This window comes from Synchiropus splendidus, chromosome 1 (genome assembly GCF_027744825.2).
Source record: "Synchiropus splendidus isolate RoL2022-P1 chromosome 1, RoL_Sspl_1.0, whole genome shotgun sequence".
Lineage (NCBI taxonomy): Eukaryota > Metazoa > Chordata > Actinopteri > Syngnathiformes > Callionymidae > Synchiropus > Synchiropus splendidus.
Window position 1 is genome coordinate 56,948,212 of NC_071334.1, and position 19,748 is coordinate 56,967,959.

The 19,748-nt window shown below is 41.9% G+C and overlaps 1 protein-coding gene across 1 annotated transcript; it reads left to right on the forward strand.

Annotated features, from left to right (window-relative positions):
• The first annotated feature begins 15,529 nt into the window (after positions 1–15,529).
• Positions 15,530–17,396, forward strand: ppp1r3c2a (protein phosphatase 1 regulatory subunit 3C2, duplicate a). The gene is made up of 3 exons (XM_053851541.1): positions 15,530–15,564; positions 15,666–15,715; positions 15,793–17,396. The coding sequence occupies exons 2-3, from the start codon at positions 15,702–15,704 to the stop codon at positions 16,730–16,732; spliced, it is 954 nt and encodes a 317-aa protein (XP_053707516.1). The 5' UTR covers positions 15,530–15,564; positions 15,666–15,701; the 3' UTR covers positions 16,733–17,396.
• Positions 17,397–19,748: the final 2,352 nt, after the last annotated feature.

A 19,748-nucleotide genomic window follows, 5' to 3' on the forward strand; every position in this document is an offset into this window, starting at 1 on the left:
GTGAATGTAGAGTGTCTGCTGCAGGTGCGCTGTTCCTCTATGTGTGTGGCCGCTGCATGTGGGAGGGGTTGCCGAGTGAGTGACGTCTCTCCAGAAGTGAAGAGGTGCCCGGTGCGTGTCCAGCGCTGAATGTGCGCTTCTGTGCAGTTTGGCTGTGACAAAGTCATAAACCAAGTAACGCTCTGTCCCAGACTCGCCTCATCCCTGTCCCAGCTCCAGCCCACAACAGGACATCAAACCCTGGAGTGAGCGCTCCAGCCTCGGAGGTGTGGAGAGCGAGCACCTCCCCTGTGACACTCGACCACGGTCCAGTGCGGAGCTATTGAGCTATTTTCTCAAACCTCTATAAAATAAGAACTTATGGAATTGAGATTCATGCCGATTACTCCCTTTGGTGTCGATGGAGGACAAAGCAGGTGACCACAGAGCTGCAAAAAAAAAAAACAACATGGCATCAGGATCACCCCATTTAGGAGACTGTGGGTCTTCGACCAAGGAGAATACTGTAGAATGCCCCCTCTAGATTAGGAACCAGTTCCTGCTCCAACACCAGGCGTACAAATATCTTTGGGTCTGTCTCAGGCTTGGGCTACAGTATGTTCCCACCCCCATCTATCATCACAAACTTAGGGGAGGGATGGGAAGAAAAAAAATCCTTTGTGGGTTTGGGGTCAGGCATGTGCTCAACATCCCAGGTGAGATGTTACAGTTCACCAAGGTAAAAACCAATGAACAGACAAAGCAAACAAAAAAGGCTGGCGCGGAAACAGCATTGGCGATTTGTGATCCACCGGAGATGGTGGGGGGATTTGGAGGGAGAGAGAAGACTGGGCTTTGGTGTTTGAACAATCCGAGGAAATAGCTCAGGTTGAAAGTGTGAAAATGGCACAGATTTGTTCACTGTCCATCGAGGTAAACTGTCAATCGGCACCTAGTTAATGAACAACATTGATGAATTGAATCCACAGATGAAAAAGGAAATGCATTTCTGACATGTGACTGTAGTTTTTCAAATTGCATTTTTCATGTTAAATATAGACAGCGAGATGCCAATGTGCCGCTGCAACCTGCCAGCCCTGCTCTTGATAAGCAGAAGTTTTGCGCCGACAAGTCAGTAAACACTCTACTGCAGTAAATCGGCCTGTCTGATTTAAACACACGTTTCCTTAGATCATGCTCTGACACCCCTCTGATCCTGGTGCCTTTTTGAAGTGGCATCAACGTTTGATGTGACTCCAGAAGTTAAAGTCCTCGATAACAGCAAGGTTCCTGTCACGTCCTCCTCTGGGACCCACTGTTAAGGTGAGCTCTATATAAAGCTCTTCGGAGTTAATGCACTGTTTAATTAACATGATCACATTCCATCAGCCTGGAAACCAAGTGATGCAAGCCTTTTCAATAATGTACAAATCCACTGGATCTCTCTGAGCTTCTGCCACGCAAACCCGGAGGGATCGCGGTGGGCATCGTTTGAAATAAAAGAGGTGGATTTGCCTCTGCCAAAGTCAATACCCCACACTGGCAAAATGGGTCAAAGTGAGCAATAACTGGGGAGATTTTTAGGTCCTGCCTCTGCGTTGCAGGTTAATATTTAAAGGCAGCTGAACCAGGCACATAGGCACTACAGTAAATAATATAGCTCTATTCCCAACCTCATCCTTGATGCAGCATATTGCAGTACTGGAAGGTGTATGAGGTCCACCTGGGAGGGGAGTTCAACTCTCACCTGGCATGAGGTGCTCACAAATGTAATTTGTGTTTCTTTCCAGATGTAATTGTAATAATCCCACTTCTGTCTGGAAGTCAAGAGCATGAGGTCTGTGTTGACCCCATTGACTTTTACTGAAGCCGTACACCTCACTTACAGTAAGGATCTTCGATGGGAAAAACTGTTTATCAATGCTCAAAAATAACTTTTAAAAAGTTCCAATTTTAGCTGAGGAAATGTATGATTATCGTGTTCTTCTTCTCTTCACGCTATCGTGATCGGATGATCATGATCCTCATTTTGAGGTACTTAAATGGACCCATTTACTATAAGGCCTTATCATTAAGTTTTCGACACAAATAATAAAGAACAACCAAAATATGTTTGTGGTGAAAACATGCGCACACAGCAGAAAACAAAGGGAGAGAAAACAGAACTGACTTTCAGATGCATTTTACTATTAAAGCTCAAGAACACAAATGGAAAACGGAACAGAAATAACCAAGAAAGAAAGTTACCTGCATGGGAGCAATGCAAATCCAGCACTGGAATAGCAGAGCATATAAGCAGGTGTGTGCCATTAGTAGACAAAGCTGGAGTGGATATAGAGGGGAGAACACAGGAAATGTACCAACAAAATAAAATAATAATAATGACACTAAGCAGTACATGACCTATCCCAGGTAATTAGAAATGTGTTACACATGACATGCTATTAAATCAATAAAACGTATTAAGTTAACAAGTTTGTCAAACCATCGCGACATCTCTGAAAAGGTCACGTGTTCATGGGAATAACCTTTCTACCTTGCGGAAATATGGGAACTCAAACTCATTCCACAAAGATCTGACACCATCTTGCTTCAGAAAGCTATCGGCTGTTGGGATGACACCGCAAAGTTTGCTTTGACTCATACGTGTGGGACTCCTAATTACTTCAGGAATTATCCAACTGGTCTCTGCGTAAAACGTTCTTTTCTGCATAGTTACACACTTGAGAAATGCTAATGGGTTTGCCATCCTTATGCTGTTCAGTCGATAATTATCCTGGTGAATTTCAAAAAATAAAACTGATGGAAACTGAAGATACAATAACAAAAAAATAAAAATAAATAAAAAAGAGAAGAGGATCAAGATTGCGCATTGTCTTCCAACTTGAACTACTCGACTCGAAATGGAGCCGGTAACCACTAGCTACAGTTAACAATAACCCGTGTCTTTTTGTCCCGATGTCCTGACTGACTATTGAAACTCTCGTAAGATTGTTCCAGAAGAGAATGCTTAGGTCCAGGGAGTGAATTTGTCCAAATCATCGACTCTGAAAACGGTCTTGGTCTACAAACGTAAATGTTTAACACGTTCAATATATCACCACAGACACAACAATGAGTGTCAGAATGTCTGTCTTTATGCGTGGTATCAGGTGAACAAACTAACCAAAAGTATAGTTTAAAAAAAAAGGATAGTTTGGAGAGTGTCAAGAAGTAATTTCAGAATTGACCCAGTGACAGATTGGGACCGCAACGCACCTGTGGAGCATCATGAGGTACTGTGCACTTACATTGACTGTATATTTTCTGGGAAACTAGACCACTAAGAAGAAACAAATGACCAACAGTGCTGCCTGTGTGACACCTCAAATGGCTGGAAAGAAACATTGATTGTTGAAAAAACATTTTTTTTAAAACTGAAACATGAGGACACGTCTGCTTTTAGAAACAAAAAAAGCAGAATCAGCTTCAATGCCAGGCGCTTGCTTTTGTAACTCAGGTGGCATTCACTATATTTGCAACACACGGACCACAACATGGTGTTACGAAAGTTTGGAAACAAAGTGGAGGTGGTCAGCAAAGATGACATCCAGACAATTCATGTTGGCGATGGCAGTAGCAGATAAAGGGAGAAAAGGAAGTCAACCAAGGAAGTTCAGGGATGCTGTCAATGAGGGCATGAAGAAGGTAGCTGAGGGAGTGAGAGTGAGATTGGTCAGTGTAGAGGGTGCTGACTGACTATTGGGAGAAGCCAAATACATAAATATAGAAGAAATATCAATGTCCAACATTATATGAAAGGTTTGAACCAAGTAAAAGCAAATAAATAAATTCAAACCACATGTATAGAGTAAGCCCACACTTAAAGCCAGTTAGGGGACTTTGAGCTTCATGACTGTTACCTTGAAAGACAAATGAAAGTCTCAGTCTTGAGTAGTTCTTGCAAGCTTTGCTCATGTATTTTCTACTGTACTCTAATGATACATGCAATTGCACGACATCCAGTTGAGTGTGGCGATCAGCATTCGCACCATTGTTCTGACCAGCGATTCAATTCATACTGTATATAAGAGCCAAAGTGTTTAGTTGCTGCGTTTCATTTGATATCGTCTACACTGTTAGAGATTTGTTTGTGGTTTAGTACTTTATATCTATATATCTATATATCTATATATCTATATATATATGGGTTTTAATTTGAAGGCCATTATCGTCTTTTGGAGTAAACAGCGCATGCGCAAGGTTCGTTCGTGGTGATGGTACGTTGGATTATCGAGAACGGCATGAGCACATAGGTTTTTGACCGTAAACTTCTGGATTTCCGGATGTTCCTGAGCCCAAAAAAGTTTGTTACTTTCAATAAAGAAGACTATTCAAGTTCCACGGCACAAGCTTCAGTTTCTTTTTCACCTTTTTGATTCCCGTCGGAGAGAAGCTCAGGGAAAATATTCGTACGGATGTGCTGTTGAGAACAACAAAAACAGAAACACTCGGGACAAAGGAGGAACAAAACACCGTCCACAACGACACAGGTAGCAAACTATTGGAGTTTGCACTCACACTGTGACTAGCTTCCGGTGGTGATGTACTCTTGATGGGATGCGAGGAAGCGCTTTAGATGTTCTGTATATAAAGCGACAAATTACTCATATATACCAAACACTACGTGAGGTGCATTGTTACTGAATGACTGTTCCAGAGCAGCTGTTTTTTGTTTTTTTTTGACAGTCAAAAAGAAACAAAAGCAGAGTGCATCCACTTTAACCAGAGCAAGCAAATGACGTTATGGAAAGCAATACAGCTGACAAGCAATGACAAAGTCGGACTGATGTAAAAAGCACAAAGATTCTGTTTATAGTTTTCACTGTCAGTCGCACAGTGGTCGTTCCACGTTTCAACCAAGTATTGTGTTCTGCAAGCGGATAATGACGTTCACGATCCCTGCTGCATCACACTACAAATGTATTGATCTTCATTTCCTTCTGAGATGAAAAGACGATGGCATCCTGCGTTTGCCGCTCATGACACAAAAAGCAGAACGGCGTTTACTCTGAGGGAGTTTGAAATTCCTTCCCACTCAATCATGTCACAGTCGATCTTCTGAAGGGAAACAATAAATAGCCAAGCGCCTTTCTAAATACTGCCAAGAGACTGTCTACGTCTGGTGTGCTACACCAAAGCTTGGCAGAAGATCAGTGGCTGTTCAAAGTTCACAGCAGAGCGCATCCTAGCCTGACGTTTTCATCTCATGTTCGAGGTGGGAAAGTTGCGTCAAACAACGGCGTCATCTGTGCATCTGTGTGCTGCAAGTCACGGTGGTCACGCCAGCCACATTCAAGGTCTCGGTTTCTGGCTTTCTATGGAACATGTGGGCGCGTCATGACGCAGCTGCCTTGGGCGATACACGACTGCCCCCAAGTGGAACCTGGAGGATCTGCAACAATGTAAATCAGGTCGCTCATGTAAGTCGTTTTCATGAGCCTATACTGCAAGTGTACATATTTTTGCGTCACAAATAAAAAAATCAAGCAACAGAATACATGGTGTTTTTCCTTAACCATAACTTTGGTTTCATTTAAAAGAAGAAAACGAGGTGGAGGCAGTGTTGAGTGCAACTTTCACCTGGATTCATCTGACTGCTCCATTAAGTCGGCAGCTGTAGAAATGTTATGTGCCATTCCCCAAACAGCTGGAGAGAAAAGTCGACATGTGTTCTCTAGATAAGGTAACATATATTTCGGGAATGTTGGGTAGAGTCTGTTTTGTGAAACAAAGTGTAACAGACCCACCAAGTGGAATCCAAAGGAAAGACCGGGAGGAGAGAAGAGAACGAGATGAACAGAGGATAATCCAGACCTCAGGTAAAATGTGCTCGGACTCACTTCCTCTGTCTAGCAGACAGAATGCATCTTATTTAAAATGTGACTTTTATTTCCTGTCTGTTGATCTTGCTTATGCATTGTTTTGCCTACCAAATCCATGAAGTCATGAGCAGGTCACGTGGCCCAGGCAAAGCTAATTTGTTGTTGTGGACATATATCGCTATAAAATGACAATCCGTCTTATTACAAAAAACACATCTTTTGTGGAACATCAAAAGCGTTTCAGGCCTTAATTATTAGTGAAGTAATATCACAGTAATGTCAGTCTCATTGGTGCCAAAGACGTGCTGAGAGAGAGACGGAGGAGAGCATCCCGACCCCCTTGCTAAGGAGGACAAGGAAATATTGTGAATTTGACACTTGCTCTCAGCTGCACGATTTATCAGGCTTGCAGCGCGCCGCCTACAGAGCAGACATTTTGCAATCTAGCCAAACAACAACCTCTACAGCCTGAACAAACTTGAGGTCAGAAATATATCAAAATGTCAGAGTTTGAAGCTTTGCCAATCCAAGTACTGTTTAAACAGTCTGAAGAACAAGTGTCAATGATGATTTGCATTTTTTACTCATTTTACATCAAAATAATGCCCAGATGCACTGGTTCTTTTTAAGAGTATAGGAGTTGGTCAGTGGTGGACACTGGTTTGAGTTGGTCTCACCAAAGCGACATTCCATTTTTTCATACCTCAGTGATGGAATTATTCAGAAGGAAATCTCTAGCAAGCAGCTGCAGTCCACCCCCAGTACAATCTCCCAACAACATGTCCTTCGAAAGGACCTGGATCCAAATGAAAATGCTGAGTATGGTCACATTGTTGCAAGTCTCTCCCGTGTGACGGAGCTCTTCAGTCTGACCCTGCAGGGGGAGTCCAGCTGCCTTCACTTTTTTCTTCATCCCTTTTCACATAGTTCCTAAAAAAAATCCATCCAAATCCATCCGCAGCGCTTCAAGTTGTTTTGAGTGCCGACAGACAAACTGATAAACCAACAAAAAGGGGAGAAATAACCCACTTGATTGACAGAGGTAATTAAAACGGCATTCCCAGTTGGGAAACTGTGGAACTGTTGAAGGGCCATTTAATTGCAATATGGATCCATAAACCTTCATCACATCCCACATGTGCTCCATAATGACTTGTGGTGCTCCATTAGTTTTCCAATAAGACTTTATTACTGCTCTCACAGAAGGTACCAATCGTGGTGTGTCCTGCAGAGAGTTTTTCACCCGCTTTTTCTTTACAAATATACAGCTACGCTTTCAAACGTCCCTGGTGTTCCCCACAGTCCAAAGAGATACAGAGGTTAAATTATAAGTGTCAAGAGCAATTGTCTGTCCACTGTTGCTGCATGATGGCCTGGAGTACTTACTTGAGAGAAAACCTCTATTACTCAAGGGACAAAATCCTAAACACAGTCAAAGCTGTGCACCGCAAAACAAATCATGTGAGTCTATGAGGCAGTTAGTCTACAGGTTGTTTTTTCACATGCATACGTCTTCAGTTAACCAGCGCTTAGGGTTGCGGGAAGTGCTGGAGCCTATCACAGCGGTCACTGGATGAGAGGCAGGAGTACACCTTGGACAGGTCACCAGTCCAGGGCAGGGCACACACACCTAGGGGATATTTTAGAGTGTTGAATTAATCTAATGAGCATGTCTTTAGGGTGGGTGTAAACCAGAGTACCCGGAGAAAACCCATGCAAACATGAGGAGAACACGCAAACTCCACCCAGAAAGGTCCAGAGCTGGATTCAAACCCTGAACTTTCTTGCTGAGAAAAATCAGTACATGCCATTGCGCCACTGTGTGAGTTTTTCCATGAATCATCTCTGTGGTTAGTTTGAAAGGACTCAAGTTGTCCATCTTTACCTCCAACACACTGGACTAGGCTCTCTCCTTGAAGCACAAATATACAACCTCATTCCATGTCATTCGTGTTTAAACGAAACAGTCAATGCTTAAACATGTTGCCTTCGCGGGTCTCTGGATTTTGGTGTGGTATCTACTATTGTTGAATTTGATTTTTTCAACCCTTTTTGGCCACTTAAAATGACTTCAGTGTGATGTATTTGGCCCCTAGACCTGAAGTTTGACATGTTCTTGACAAGATTAGTCCCGACATCTTTAGACCTTACCATGCTGAAAAAGTGTTAACCAGTGATGGGTAGCTGAGCTTTCATGAATCAGTGTCCCTGTTTTCAGTGGCCACCAGATGGCACGGTCTACCGATTAACACTCTGCTTTGAACAACTATGTAAATGAAAGCTCACATTAACTATAGTGTATGAGCACCATCTGAAAATTAAGACACTATTTCACCAACTTTGCAATACTGTTTCGTGATACCTCATCTACCCCTCACTAGTGTTAACTGTGCCTTTAAGCCTACTAAAAGAAATGTCGATTCAAGAGTTGTATCAGGAGCAATGTAAATGTAATATTGTCACTCGTACAGTTTCAGATATGATGCATCAGACTCACATTCCATGTGTCTCAGACTCTACAGTAACCTCACAGTGTATATACCTATCTGTGTCTAAAAGTAGGGCATTCGAACCTGCTCATGAGAGCTACTAAATACTGAATCCTTCTCTAAAACTGTTTTCTCGCTGTGCAGGAAGAACAAAGAGACAGAAATAGCAGGTGCGCTGCACCTTTGCCACTCAGACATCTCAAGATGAGAAATCAAAGCCGTTTCCCTTCGGCGTGTTTCATGACTGTTACATCCAGGAGCCCCCTCCACCCACTGGGAGCGCCCCTCCCCTTCACTTTTATGGCAGTTCCACAGCACAGTGATGACTAAGGTGCAGTAGAGCGCCAACCTCAGTGGGTGATAATGGGGGTCGCACTCAGAAATTTGCTTACCTAACCCTGCAAGTTCCCACCGCCTCCCTCAATATTCTACTTAAGAGAGAAAGTGTAATCGCCCGCCAGCGGAAAGTTTGGTCTTTGAAGATGTCACTTTTTGTATTTATTTTAAGAATGAAAGATTTGCTTTGAACCTTTTTCTTTTGAAGGATACATATTTATTCATATATCTGATTGACTTACGCACTGTTGGAGGCTGTATAGATTGTGAATGTTGTTTTGCATTTTGAAGTATTTGTGAGGGCCCCCACCCAAAATATTCAACAAAACCAAAGAGCTTTTGAAGCTTCATAAAATGGTGCGCTCATTTTCACAGTTCTGTTGGTGATGTGAGAGTTGGATTGTGATAGTTGTTCACAGTCAAAGATGATAATGCTGAAAATGAAGGCACCGTTTCTTAAAGCTTCACCAGCCCATCACTAAATTTCTATAATTTTTTCAGTCATGATCACACAGCTTCTTGAGTCTTGATATATTAGCAGAATCAGTTGGATATAATGGTAGTGATGAGTCGATTAGGCTTCATAATTCAATGTCCTTTCTTTCCAAGCTCAGTCGGTGTCGCAAAAATTGCAAGAAGCAGCATTTAAACAAGCAAAGCAGAAAATATGAAACCTGACTGAGTTTCTATTTTAAACATGCAGATGCCAGTAACTTCAATCTGAGCAGCGTTTGTGGGGGGGTTTATGTGAATATTTTGGAGTGAATAAAGACTGAAACTTCCCCCCCCCCGGTCGAGGAGGTGAGCAGGGGTATAGTTTCAAAGTAGGAGCATAACAGTGACCAGGGGGGAGAATTTGACTGACTCAGATTCAGAAGAGGAATATTCACACTCGGATGAAGATCATACAGTACAGTGAATCAGCAACACATTGCGGTGTTTTGATGTGTCCGGAATGTAGCGAAGGTCAAAATGGTGCCAGAGGTAATGGGTTTGTAAAATGTAATAAATATATATAAATACATAGAATATTAAAAAAAACAGACATAGTGGCAGACGTGGTAGAAGCCACAGGAGCAAATAGTGTTAGAATAGCAGTTGTGGTGTAGAGTTTGCCAGGTTTGAGAAATATTAATCGGCTTCCTTGAAATTATTGAGGTTTCAGGTTTATATTACTTTTTCCATTTTGTTCTTTCAGTCACTGCCCAATGCTTATGGCCATAGCTGAGAGTAGGAAAGAGGATCAACTGGTAAATCAGGAGCTTTGGGACACTCTGGAAAGGCAACCTTACCTGGACGTAACCACACAATATTGTGTAATATAATCCTTAAATACCTTGGTGTGGTATTTTTATGTCACACGAGAACTGCTTGTTATGAATCCAGCAACAAGGCCCAGGAGCTATTTTGACAACCATCACACCCATATGTATGCAAATGCCTACATTCTTGTTGAGACTTGAAGGAACAATCACTGTACTGTATTTAATCGCACGACTGTCACACAGCGAGTGAAAAAGGCAGGCGACTTATGGCAATGATACGACACACAACCTGCGGGTGGTAACTTTGCTGGTGAATATGTATCTTTTGTCACCAATGCAATAACATTGTGGATATTTCCCCAGCATTTGTGAGCAACCTACTCCACTCGCCCCTGAGCTCATGCTCCTTAAACATCCTTCAAAGCGTTTTAATGGAGGCCTAATTCAATGAAATTCCTCACTGCCTGACTGTGCAGCTCCCTCATGTATAAGAACCAGCTGAAGTAGACAGAAAAGGCTTCTGACAGTGCCAGTGGCGGTGAATAGGATTAAAGATTCTAATAGTACCAACGACGGAGCAGATATTTTACGCGTACTGGTACATCCAAACAGATGTCATTTCAATTCACTAGATGACATATTTCTTTCACTGTCGGAGAAACACACCCTCACCAGGAGACATAGTTGAGGCTGATTCATGATAGACACTGCGTCTGAGTGAGCTCATTTATTAAGCAACTGCCAGCACCTGTAGAAGGCTGTCTAACTGGCGTGCTTCTGTCTCATTGGCTAAAATCATGACCGCACAGACTACACTGCGGTGTGGTGACAATTGTCTGCAAACTTAGCAGTCTTTTTATTATGACAAAAGTACAATATGACAAAATATGTGATGCTCAAGACTCTAAATGTCCTGCTTGCTTGACTAACCCCATTGGATATACTACCATATGTCATTCCAGTGCTTGAAACATATCTGGGTCTTGCTCACAAGTGAGGGACGGATGAACTTTGGCTTGTTTAAAGGGGAAACTAAGCCAAGATCATTGGGAGAGTGCAACCAGTGCGACCGAGGTCTGACGTACTTGCCTTTCATTGATCACTTTTCCTCGTCATTCATGGTGTCAAGTATCAGGTGAGCTCCTTTTTCTCGTGACGCCTAGGGGATTGGACTCATTGACTGAAACTGATGTCATTCTCCCAAACAGAAGTATGAGAACGCTGTGTCTATGGATGCCAATCCATAGTATTTTCTGAGAAGGTAGGGGGACAAAAACTACAACTTCAACTACAATGCAAGCATCTGAGACACAGGGTTAATAGATGTTTTAACTGACATTATTTTCTTTTATTTCTTGTATCTTTTACTTGTGAATCCCTCCTTAGTGAAACTTCTTGTCCACTTCAGGACACCGTAGATCAAACTATTTGTGCTACCTGCTGGAGCTGATCAGGCTGAAATAAACAAGAAATATTAGTGGAACCCCCCTTCATATTCACATTCTAATTTAGCAAAATGGGTATTTTTGGGATTCTCACAGAAAAAAAAACAATCTTTTATGTTCAGATTTGACATTTTTTGTGTAATATTCAGTTCAATGTGTTAATACTTTGTATCAAAATGGAATAATAATAGCTGAATAAAAACTGAAGTCACAGCAGAGGTTGTGAGGAACAAAATGATCCTAAACAAGGCCAGGTAAACAGTTTTTAAGGTGAGATATGAAGCTAAAATCAAAAGCAGATTGTTGTGACTCTGGGCAACCGGGGGTGCAGGTTTTTATGTTTTGTGTTGTCGGTAACTGTTTCATGTAAGTAACCATGTGATTGACTTCGTGACTTTTAAAATCAAGTAATCAGCAGTTACTTTTCAAGGTAACTGTAGCCACACCGTTCATCTCACAGGTGACTTCTCTATTGTTTCTTTTATTTTCACCCGAGGAGAATTTGAGGTGTTGGCAGTTGTGTATCTACTGTACACGTGTGACTCCCAGTCTGTGGTGCGTCAGACACGGCTAATCATCCACGTAGTGTATTCCAACCAAAGGAAATTCAAATTTCTCTCCCACAGTCAGACAGCTGTTTACATGCAGTCTGATCCTAACCAGACTAAAGAAGTCATTTGTTTATGTCACAATGGTCTGTGTGTGTAAATATAGTAGCCATTACAAGGTACCTATCAACGCTGAATAAAAATGAAAAATCAAGTTTTAAAGTGATAGTGAATCCCTGTTTTTTTTTTATTCAGAAGACGGATGAGATTTCAAATGGATGGCATACTACCAAGTTTAAACTGTCAAAACTTTATCCAAATACCGTTGAGGACAAATGTGACAGATGCTTACAGAACTCATGTACTCTTATTCATATGTTTTTCTCATGTCCCAAGCTAGAAGGCTTTTTCAACCTCATCTCCTGTGGAAATTGCCAACACCCCCAACGAACAGAGCCATGCTGATGCATTATCCTAAATTGAAAAAAAAATGAATTCTTCTCCTCTATCTGAGGATCTGCCAAAAAGTTTTGTTTACCTCTGAGTTTTTTACCCTGAATAGGTGTCTGAAACACGTTGTCCTTGTCTTGTGACCCTCCTCTCCACTGATGTGAAAACCCCTGTGCGATACTTGATACACCATACTATAAGTACTCATAATATTTTTGTACATCTATCTGCCTTTACTTTATTCATTTGTCTTTGTTACTGGCTGGTCCTTTGATATTTTGGTACATTTACATTTTTCTTCTTGTATGTTATTGTCTACTCTGCGGTTTGGTACAGTATGCTTCTGCTGTTTTTTTTTTTGTTGGGGAAAGAGAATTTAGTTAATAAGGGGGAAAAAATCCAACATGACAATATATTGTGATTGTAATATAATAATCTTCCAATAAAACAACTGGAAAAAGGGAGGCCATTCATGCAAAGGTGGTTTCATTGGCATCAAGCTATTGCTTATTTGTTGTCTGTGTCCTAGTAATTTGCAAATGATGAACAAGAAAATAAGGCCAGCTCAAACTTGTTAAACGTGAGCAAGACTCAGAACAGCAACCTGCCAATTTGGCTCTCTGGCGCTGCACGCTTCTCACCAGCACGTGTACTCGCACAACAGACCGCCTGGCACAGGATGCATTCTCCAACAGCCCTGATCCTGATTTTTACTGTTGACTTGTCTTGGTGTAGTAATGGATTGGATTTCGATTATACAAATAACTTCAGCTCTTTTTGTCATCACTTCTTAACACATTCAGCGCTCGCTTCACAAACCTTTTTTAGTTATCACCTGCGCTCATCATACAAACCACAGACCCCAGCGACAGCCTCAGTTTAACAGGATTATCTCAAACCGACATTCTACAGTTTCATTGTAGTCGACCACTGAACCAGTTGGTGAGTCAATACCATATTTGAACATCCTCTCCCTTTCATTGGCATTTAAATTCCATCCAGATTAGAAAATGCAAATGGAATTCAGTGTTACACAATATGTAGCATGTAAATGTGTTTCACCTCCAGGGTGATAAATACTGCAATAAACTGACAGACGACTGATATAATGTCTGAGGTTCGGGGTATGTCACAGACTTTACTCACTGGTTAACAATGACCTCATTTCCATGGTTAGATAAAGAGTCAGCAGGTCGTTTTTTTTTTTTGTTTTTTAATGCTGAAACCATGATAAGAGGATATTGTGGTCATGGATGTGTGTCACCCAGTCGAGAAGGAACCTGTTTCCAGCCGTCCTACTAAGATCTGCTGGAATGTGGTTTTGTTCTCTCCCTGAACTGAGAGGAGGAAACTCCCAGGCTTGTCCTTGTGTGAACCAGGCGACAAACTGTGGAGCTTAGTCATTGTGAATGTGTGAATAATCCCTCTAATCCGATTATATAACATTTTTTTGTTGAGGGATTTGTTATAAATTGTACTTTGTAGGTGATGGCGGGTGTGAGTGTCCCAGTGAACCTAATATCTACGTTGCAAAGGCCACTGTGACATTGGCAGGGTTTCCCATCACCATCCCAATTCCAGACCAGAAAAAGAGCTCAACAAATATGACGTTAGGTTTGTTCTGAACAGAGAGTGATGCCGAGGGGAATCAAGTTCCTGCGTGTGGTTGACGTTTAGATCAATGAAGTGCCTTTGGCTGTACGGACTTTGTACGGGTGCATCCTAAATCTCCATATTTTTTGTTATATTTTATACCTAAAAATAATGACTATCATGCGTGCGCCCCCTCATCTGGAATGTTTTGGTGTGAAGAAGCACAGGTTCTTCTTTGAGTCTGCCCTAAACTCCTTAACCTGTGGCGACAGAAGAGTCCACAAACCTGTTGCTTTTATGTCTGCACCCACCAAATTTAAGAAGGAAAATAGATCATATTCATACATAAGCGGCGCCGGTCTATAAGCCAGTGCAGTAGCGCTGTGTGCACCACAGAAAGGTCAGTGATGCACCCGGCTCAAAAATGCAGGAGGATCACTTTTAAACTGGTTTTGACAAAAGGGTCCAGCATCGGGAGTGACTCGTGAAACAAACTCGGCAAAGTTCTGAACATGAATCAAGAACTAGTCACTTTTTTTTTTTCATTTGTTTTCTCCTGCGTGTCCAAAGTTCCAGACACTACAGCCGGTCTCAGCTGCTGCTTCCAGGAGATGGGCTCTGTTGACTCAGCTGCGGACACATGGGCAGAAACACTGCAATTTGAGAACTTTAAGGTAAATAAAACACTTTGTGATTTCATCAGTTTGATGTAAGGAGGCTCAATATTTTGGTTCAGATCCAGGTTTCAGAACGTGACAAAAAGTAGCCTCATATAGCCTGGAAATTACGGTACTCATGACTAAGGAGCAGCGAATCTTCCGATCAAGAATTTACGTTGTTGGTCTGAGGGAGCCGACTGCACTGTTTCATCTGCAAAAAACAGTGATGTGATAGATCCAAGACCATAAAAACTGTGCACAGAAACGTTGACAGAGATGTGCAACCCTTTAGGTGTCCAACTCTCAAATGCGAGGAAATATGGGACAGTATAAAGCCAGAGTTCAGTAGCACATATTCCCGGAACACCTCCCACAGGATGCCCTTTGAAGCTTCGGTGCGTGCCTCTTGTATGTCAAAAACATAAGAAATGGTTGGGCAAGACTGCCCATTGCTCCACATCAGAAACCACACTCGACTACATACTTGAGTATTGGGCCTGACTTTTTGATGGTTCTGCGTAGCCCAAGGTAGACCTCACTGAGGAGGCTCCTGAGTCCAATGCAGTTAGAATGCACTGTCCTGTTCCCCTTTTAAAAAAATCTAGAATACATTTATTTCTTTTTCACAATACAACATCACATTTCCAACATTGAAATCAGTATACCAAAGTTACTGTGAAAGTAGTGGTGTGTGCAAATGTGGTGATATTGCCAACATTCTTGATGTTTGGAGAATGGAGAATCATCTTGAAAAACAGGCACATTCCAACACGTTCATGTTTGCACTCTTTCTCACGTGCCTTTGTTCAATGGGCAGGACTCCCACAATATTGGCTCGCCTCCTCCAGCAAGTGGCTTATAAGAGCAGCCTTCTTTTCTAAACTCACTCACACATGATCTGCGGTAACAGAAGAGAGGCAGTCCTGAAATCTCAGCGTAAGTATTTAAACTACTCCAAATAAATGAACTCATTCCTTCATTCGATGAATTCTGTCGGTTTTGAAATGACTGATATGTTTTCTGTTAATCTCTTCCAGGTTTTACTGAAATTCAATACCAACTTTATTGTGGAAATGAGCTGCACAAGGTAAATGCTGACATGCAGTTTTTAATTATATTTAAATATTTACATAGTGTAATAAGTGCCTATTATCTTGCCTTCAGAATCCTTCACGCTTTGGGAACTTACCCTCAGCCTGCGGTAGCTCCACATTTTGCCATGAGCCTGAGTCGGCAGCGACCCATTCAACAACTTATTACCAAAACTCCGCCAAAACAGTCTGTACGACAGTACCAACCCATGGACCGTCTTCTGGCCACCAGTGTTCAGAGTGCAAACCAACGCCTGCCAACGCCGCCCCCGTCTCCGTCCAAGCTGAGGAGTTGTTTCCGGCGGAACAGCAGTGGTGCGAACAAGAAGCGGGTTGTTTTTGCAGATGCAAAGGGTCTGGCTCTGACTGCAGTGCGCCTCTTCTTCCCTGAGACGACCAACCCCATTTCCACACTTCTCCCTCAGCCTTCTACAGTGAAAATCCCACGCACGACGGAGAACACTCAGCAGAAACACAAGCTGCGACTGGGGTTTCCTCCGCCAACAGCAGACATTAGCAGCTTCCTCGCCCGCCTGAGAGAGGCCTGTGTGCAGTTAGAAAGCTGCAGCGTTTCTGAGCACTTGCTGAGCGGCCGAGTGCGAGTTTGCCATGTCAGTGCTGAAAAGACTGTTAACTTAAAGGTGACCTTTGACTCCTGGAGGAGCCATCACGATGTACAGTGCACGTTCCTGCAGCGTGAGGGGTGTGGAGTTGCTGAGATGGATGTCTTCACTTTTGACCTCGGCCTGCCCCAAGACATAGATCCAAACGAACAGATTGAGTTCTTCGTGGTCTTTCGGCCAGGACCTGAGGGGCCCGTCCACTGGGACAATAACAGGGGTCAAAACTACAGCCTGCACGTGGACAATATTGCATCAAGCGGCAATCAATATTCAACACTGTCCAAGCAGAGCGCATCATTTCACCCGCATTTTTCTGCTGACCTGCTTCGTCTTCCGCGGCATTTTTCAAGTCGAGTTGAAGGACTGTACGCTTCTAAATACTCCATCTGAGCCACTTTTCTTGTCTTAAATAATATTTAATGTCTGTAAATAAAATACATATTTATTGCTGTAAACTATTTGGGTCTTCATTGTTTATGATGGGATGTGAATAAGACACATCAAATTAAAAAAAGATATTTTGGAGATTATTTATTTAATGTCCCCCCCTGGTAAAACAGATACAACGATACCGCCACATTCTAGTTGGAAGAGTGTTGCTTGTGCTGATGATATCAAACAAATGATCCTCTGTTTGTCAATTACAACACCAAATATTGAAGCAGCTTTTCTGGTTTTGCCTCACATGGGCGTAAACAAAGGATGATTTATTTCTCCCCTTTCTCCCAGTGTGGGGAGAGACTGTAAACTGTTGTGCAATCTCCTTGTTACTATCATGTTTATCGTGTATTTTATTGTCTCCGTTGTGTCTGGTAATATTGTCTTTGTTTATTTGAGTTTAAATATTTTATGTGTGCTTGTTTTGGACTGAAGTCTCACTTTTCTTTTCACTATTTTGACCATGTGCTGTCCTTGTTAGAATTAATTTAGAGATGGAATGGAATAAAGAAAATATTTTTTTTTATATCTTACTGTTCTATGAACATTCTGATGATATTCTACCCTGATACTCTCGAGACACTTCAGTCCATTGTAATTTCTTAATAGTAATACTCATACTGCTACTAATAATAATGTATCATAATAATAATAATAATAAAGAATCAAAGCAAGTGTGTTCGACCTGCAAACACCTCCCTCACCTGATTGTTGACCGAGTGTGACAGCCCAACACACTCTCATATTTGCACGTACTGATCTGGTCTGTGGTGCCAAAACCAACAACGTGTTGATCAAAGAGGGGGTGAACGCTGACGTCGGAGAACAGGTCAGTGCACATATTAAATAGCTCTGAGTTCAAGGAGTGTGTTGAGAACAATACGTTATAATGTATCTATTGTCTATTCTCTATAATTTTCTGTTGTTTTCCAACAAGGAGAAACCGAATGTCACCCGCCTGATGTCACACCTGTACATATTTTCTTACGTGACCTATAATCGAAATGGTCTTCCACATATCAAAGGCGACCTTTGCGTCAGACGGGGTCCGATTCCATGGTGTTTTCCTCTCCAGTGAGATGAGGGAGAAAGAAGCTTTCTGTGAAGATCGACAAGCCCGTTCTGAGCACTCCTTTTCCAACTGTGCAGAATTAGAAACCGCCCTGCGAGGTGCGACATCTTCTGTCGCCCATGATTGCTGCGGAAAACATGAGGTCACCATAGCAGCATCACAACCACAAACTTCTCAGGCTTGTGATTGCACGCCAGGGAGGAGTCTTGAGACGATATCGTGGCAGTCTGCCCGAGACATTCTCACTGCTTTTGTTTCTGTTGATGTACTTGGACCTGGTTCACTTTTCTTCCTGTGAGGATAGTTTCCACCCTCGAGCACGTCTTTGTCAGACGTCCAAATGGAGTGACATCAGTGTTTTTGAAGCATGTGAAACAAGCGCACGTGTGTTGGTTTCATGTTTTACTCCCTAGAAACGTGATGCTTATGAATGCCAACATGTTGCGTCTCAGAAAACGTCTGACATGTTTGACAGTGTTGTTTTCAGGTCATGTTGATACGTCCAGAGGTTTTTTTCTTCGTTCAAGTTTCTTCACATTCACTGTCGCTGGACTCATATTTCATAAATGACGTCCACTGTGTGAAAGATTTGGTCCACAGAGGAGCAAAAATCAGAATGATGCTACTTCTTCTATTCATTTTTTTGGTCGTTCATCATCTCCATGCCAGGGGTGATGACATCTGGAAGCCATCAAGCTGCCGGACACCACATGCTGGAGTTTTGTCTGAACAACAGCCCACAGACTGATTCATTCACAGCTGCCTTGCTGAACAGACACGGTATGAGTGATGCAGCGGTGAATCTACACTTGACTGATGTGACGCTTTATTGAGAAATCACCTGGAGCGTTCACAAGCCCCGACTCTGGTAGATTCGCACTAGTGTTCTGTAGTTTGACATTGTATCTTTTCGTTTGTTGTTTATAATTTTTAATTGATGATTGTTTCCAGTCTGACCACTGCCATGATCATTTACATCCATTCACATAAGGTGTCTTGCCCAAAGTCATCGCAACAGGCACTGGGATGTAGAGGGTTTCAAACTACAGACTCATTGGCCGACCATGACTCTTCATTAACTGTGAGGGAACAGTGGGATTGAGGCTATGTCAGAAGCCTTGGTTCTACTCCTGAGCTACTCACCATATATATATATATATATATATATATATATATATATATATATATATATATATATATATATATATATATATATGTGCAGAATTAGAAACCGCCCTGCGGTATATATATATATATATATATATATATATATATATATATATATATATATATATATATATATATATATATATATATATATATATATATATATATATATATATATATATACATATATATACATATATATATATATATATATATAGAGAGAGAGAGAGAGAGAGAGAGAGAGGAAAATGAACATCTTGTCAAACAATAAATTTGTCAAAAAATAAAAAGTTCCTTCTGTCATGATTCGCTTTTATTTTGGTTTCTGTAAAACCCCATTTTGTGTTTCCTCGCTTCCTTCCCATCAGCGTCAAGAGCGTAAAGACACCTGGACTCCAGCAACATGTGCCAGATCGACTCCTTTTGTAGATTGTCTCTCCTCACTTGCTCTTGTTCCTTCACTCATTTATCCGTTTGTTGATTTACTTTTGATCCCTCTTTCTGAAACCCTGGTGTTCCGAGTTTGTGTCTAGTCCTCCTTGTTCCATTTGCTCCGCGTGGCTTCCTGGTTTTCTCTTGGTTCTTGCTTTTCCCCGCTTGTGCGTTCATGTTGACGACCACTGTAGCAAGTTTGTGTTTTATTGTTCATTGAGTTTGTTTTCTCTTCTCTTCTGTTCATTTCATTCTCCCCGTTCGATGACGCCTTTTGTTGGACTTCAGCCGTTTGTG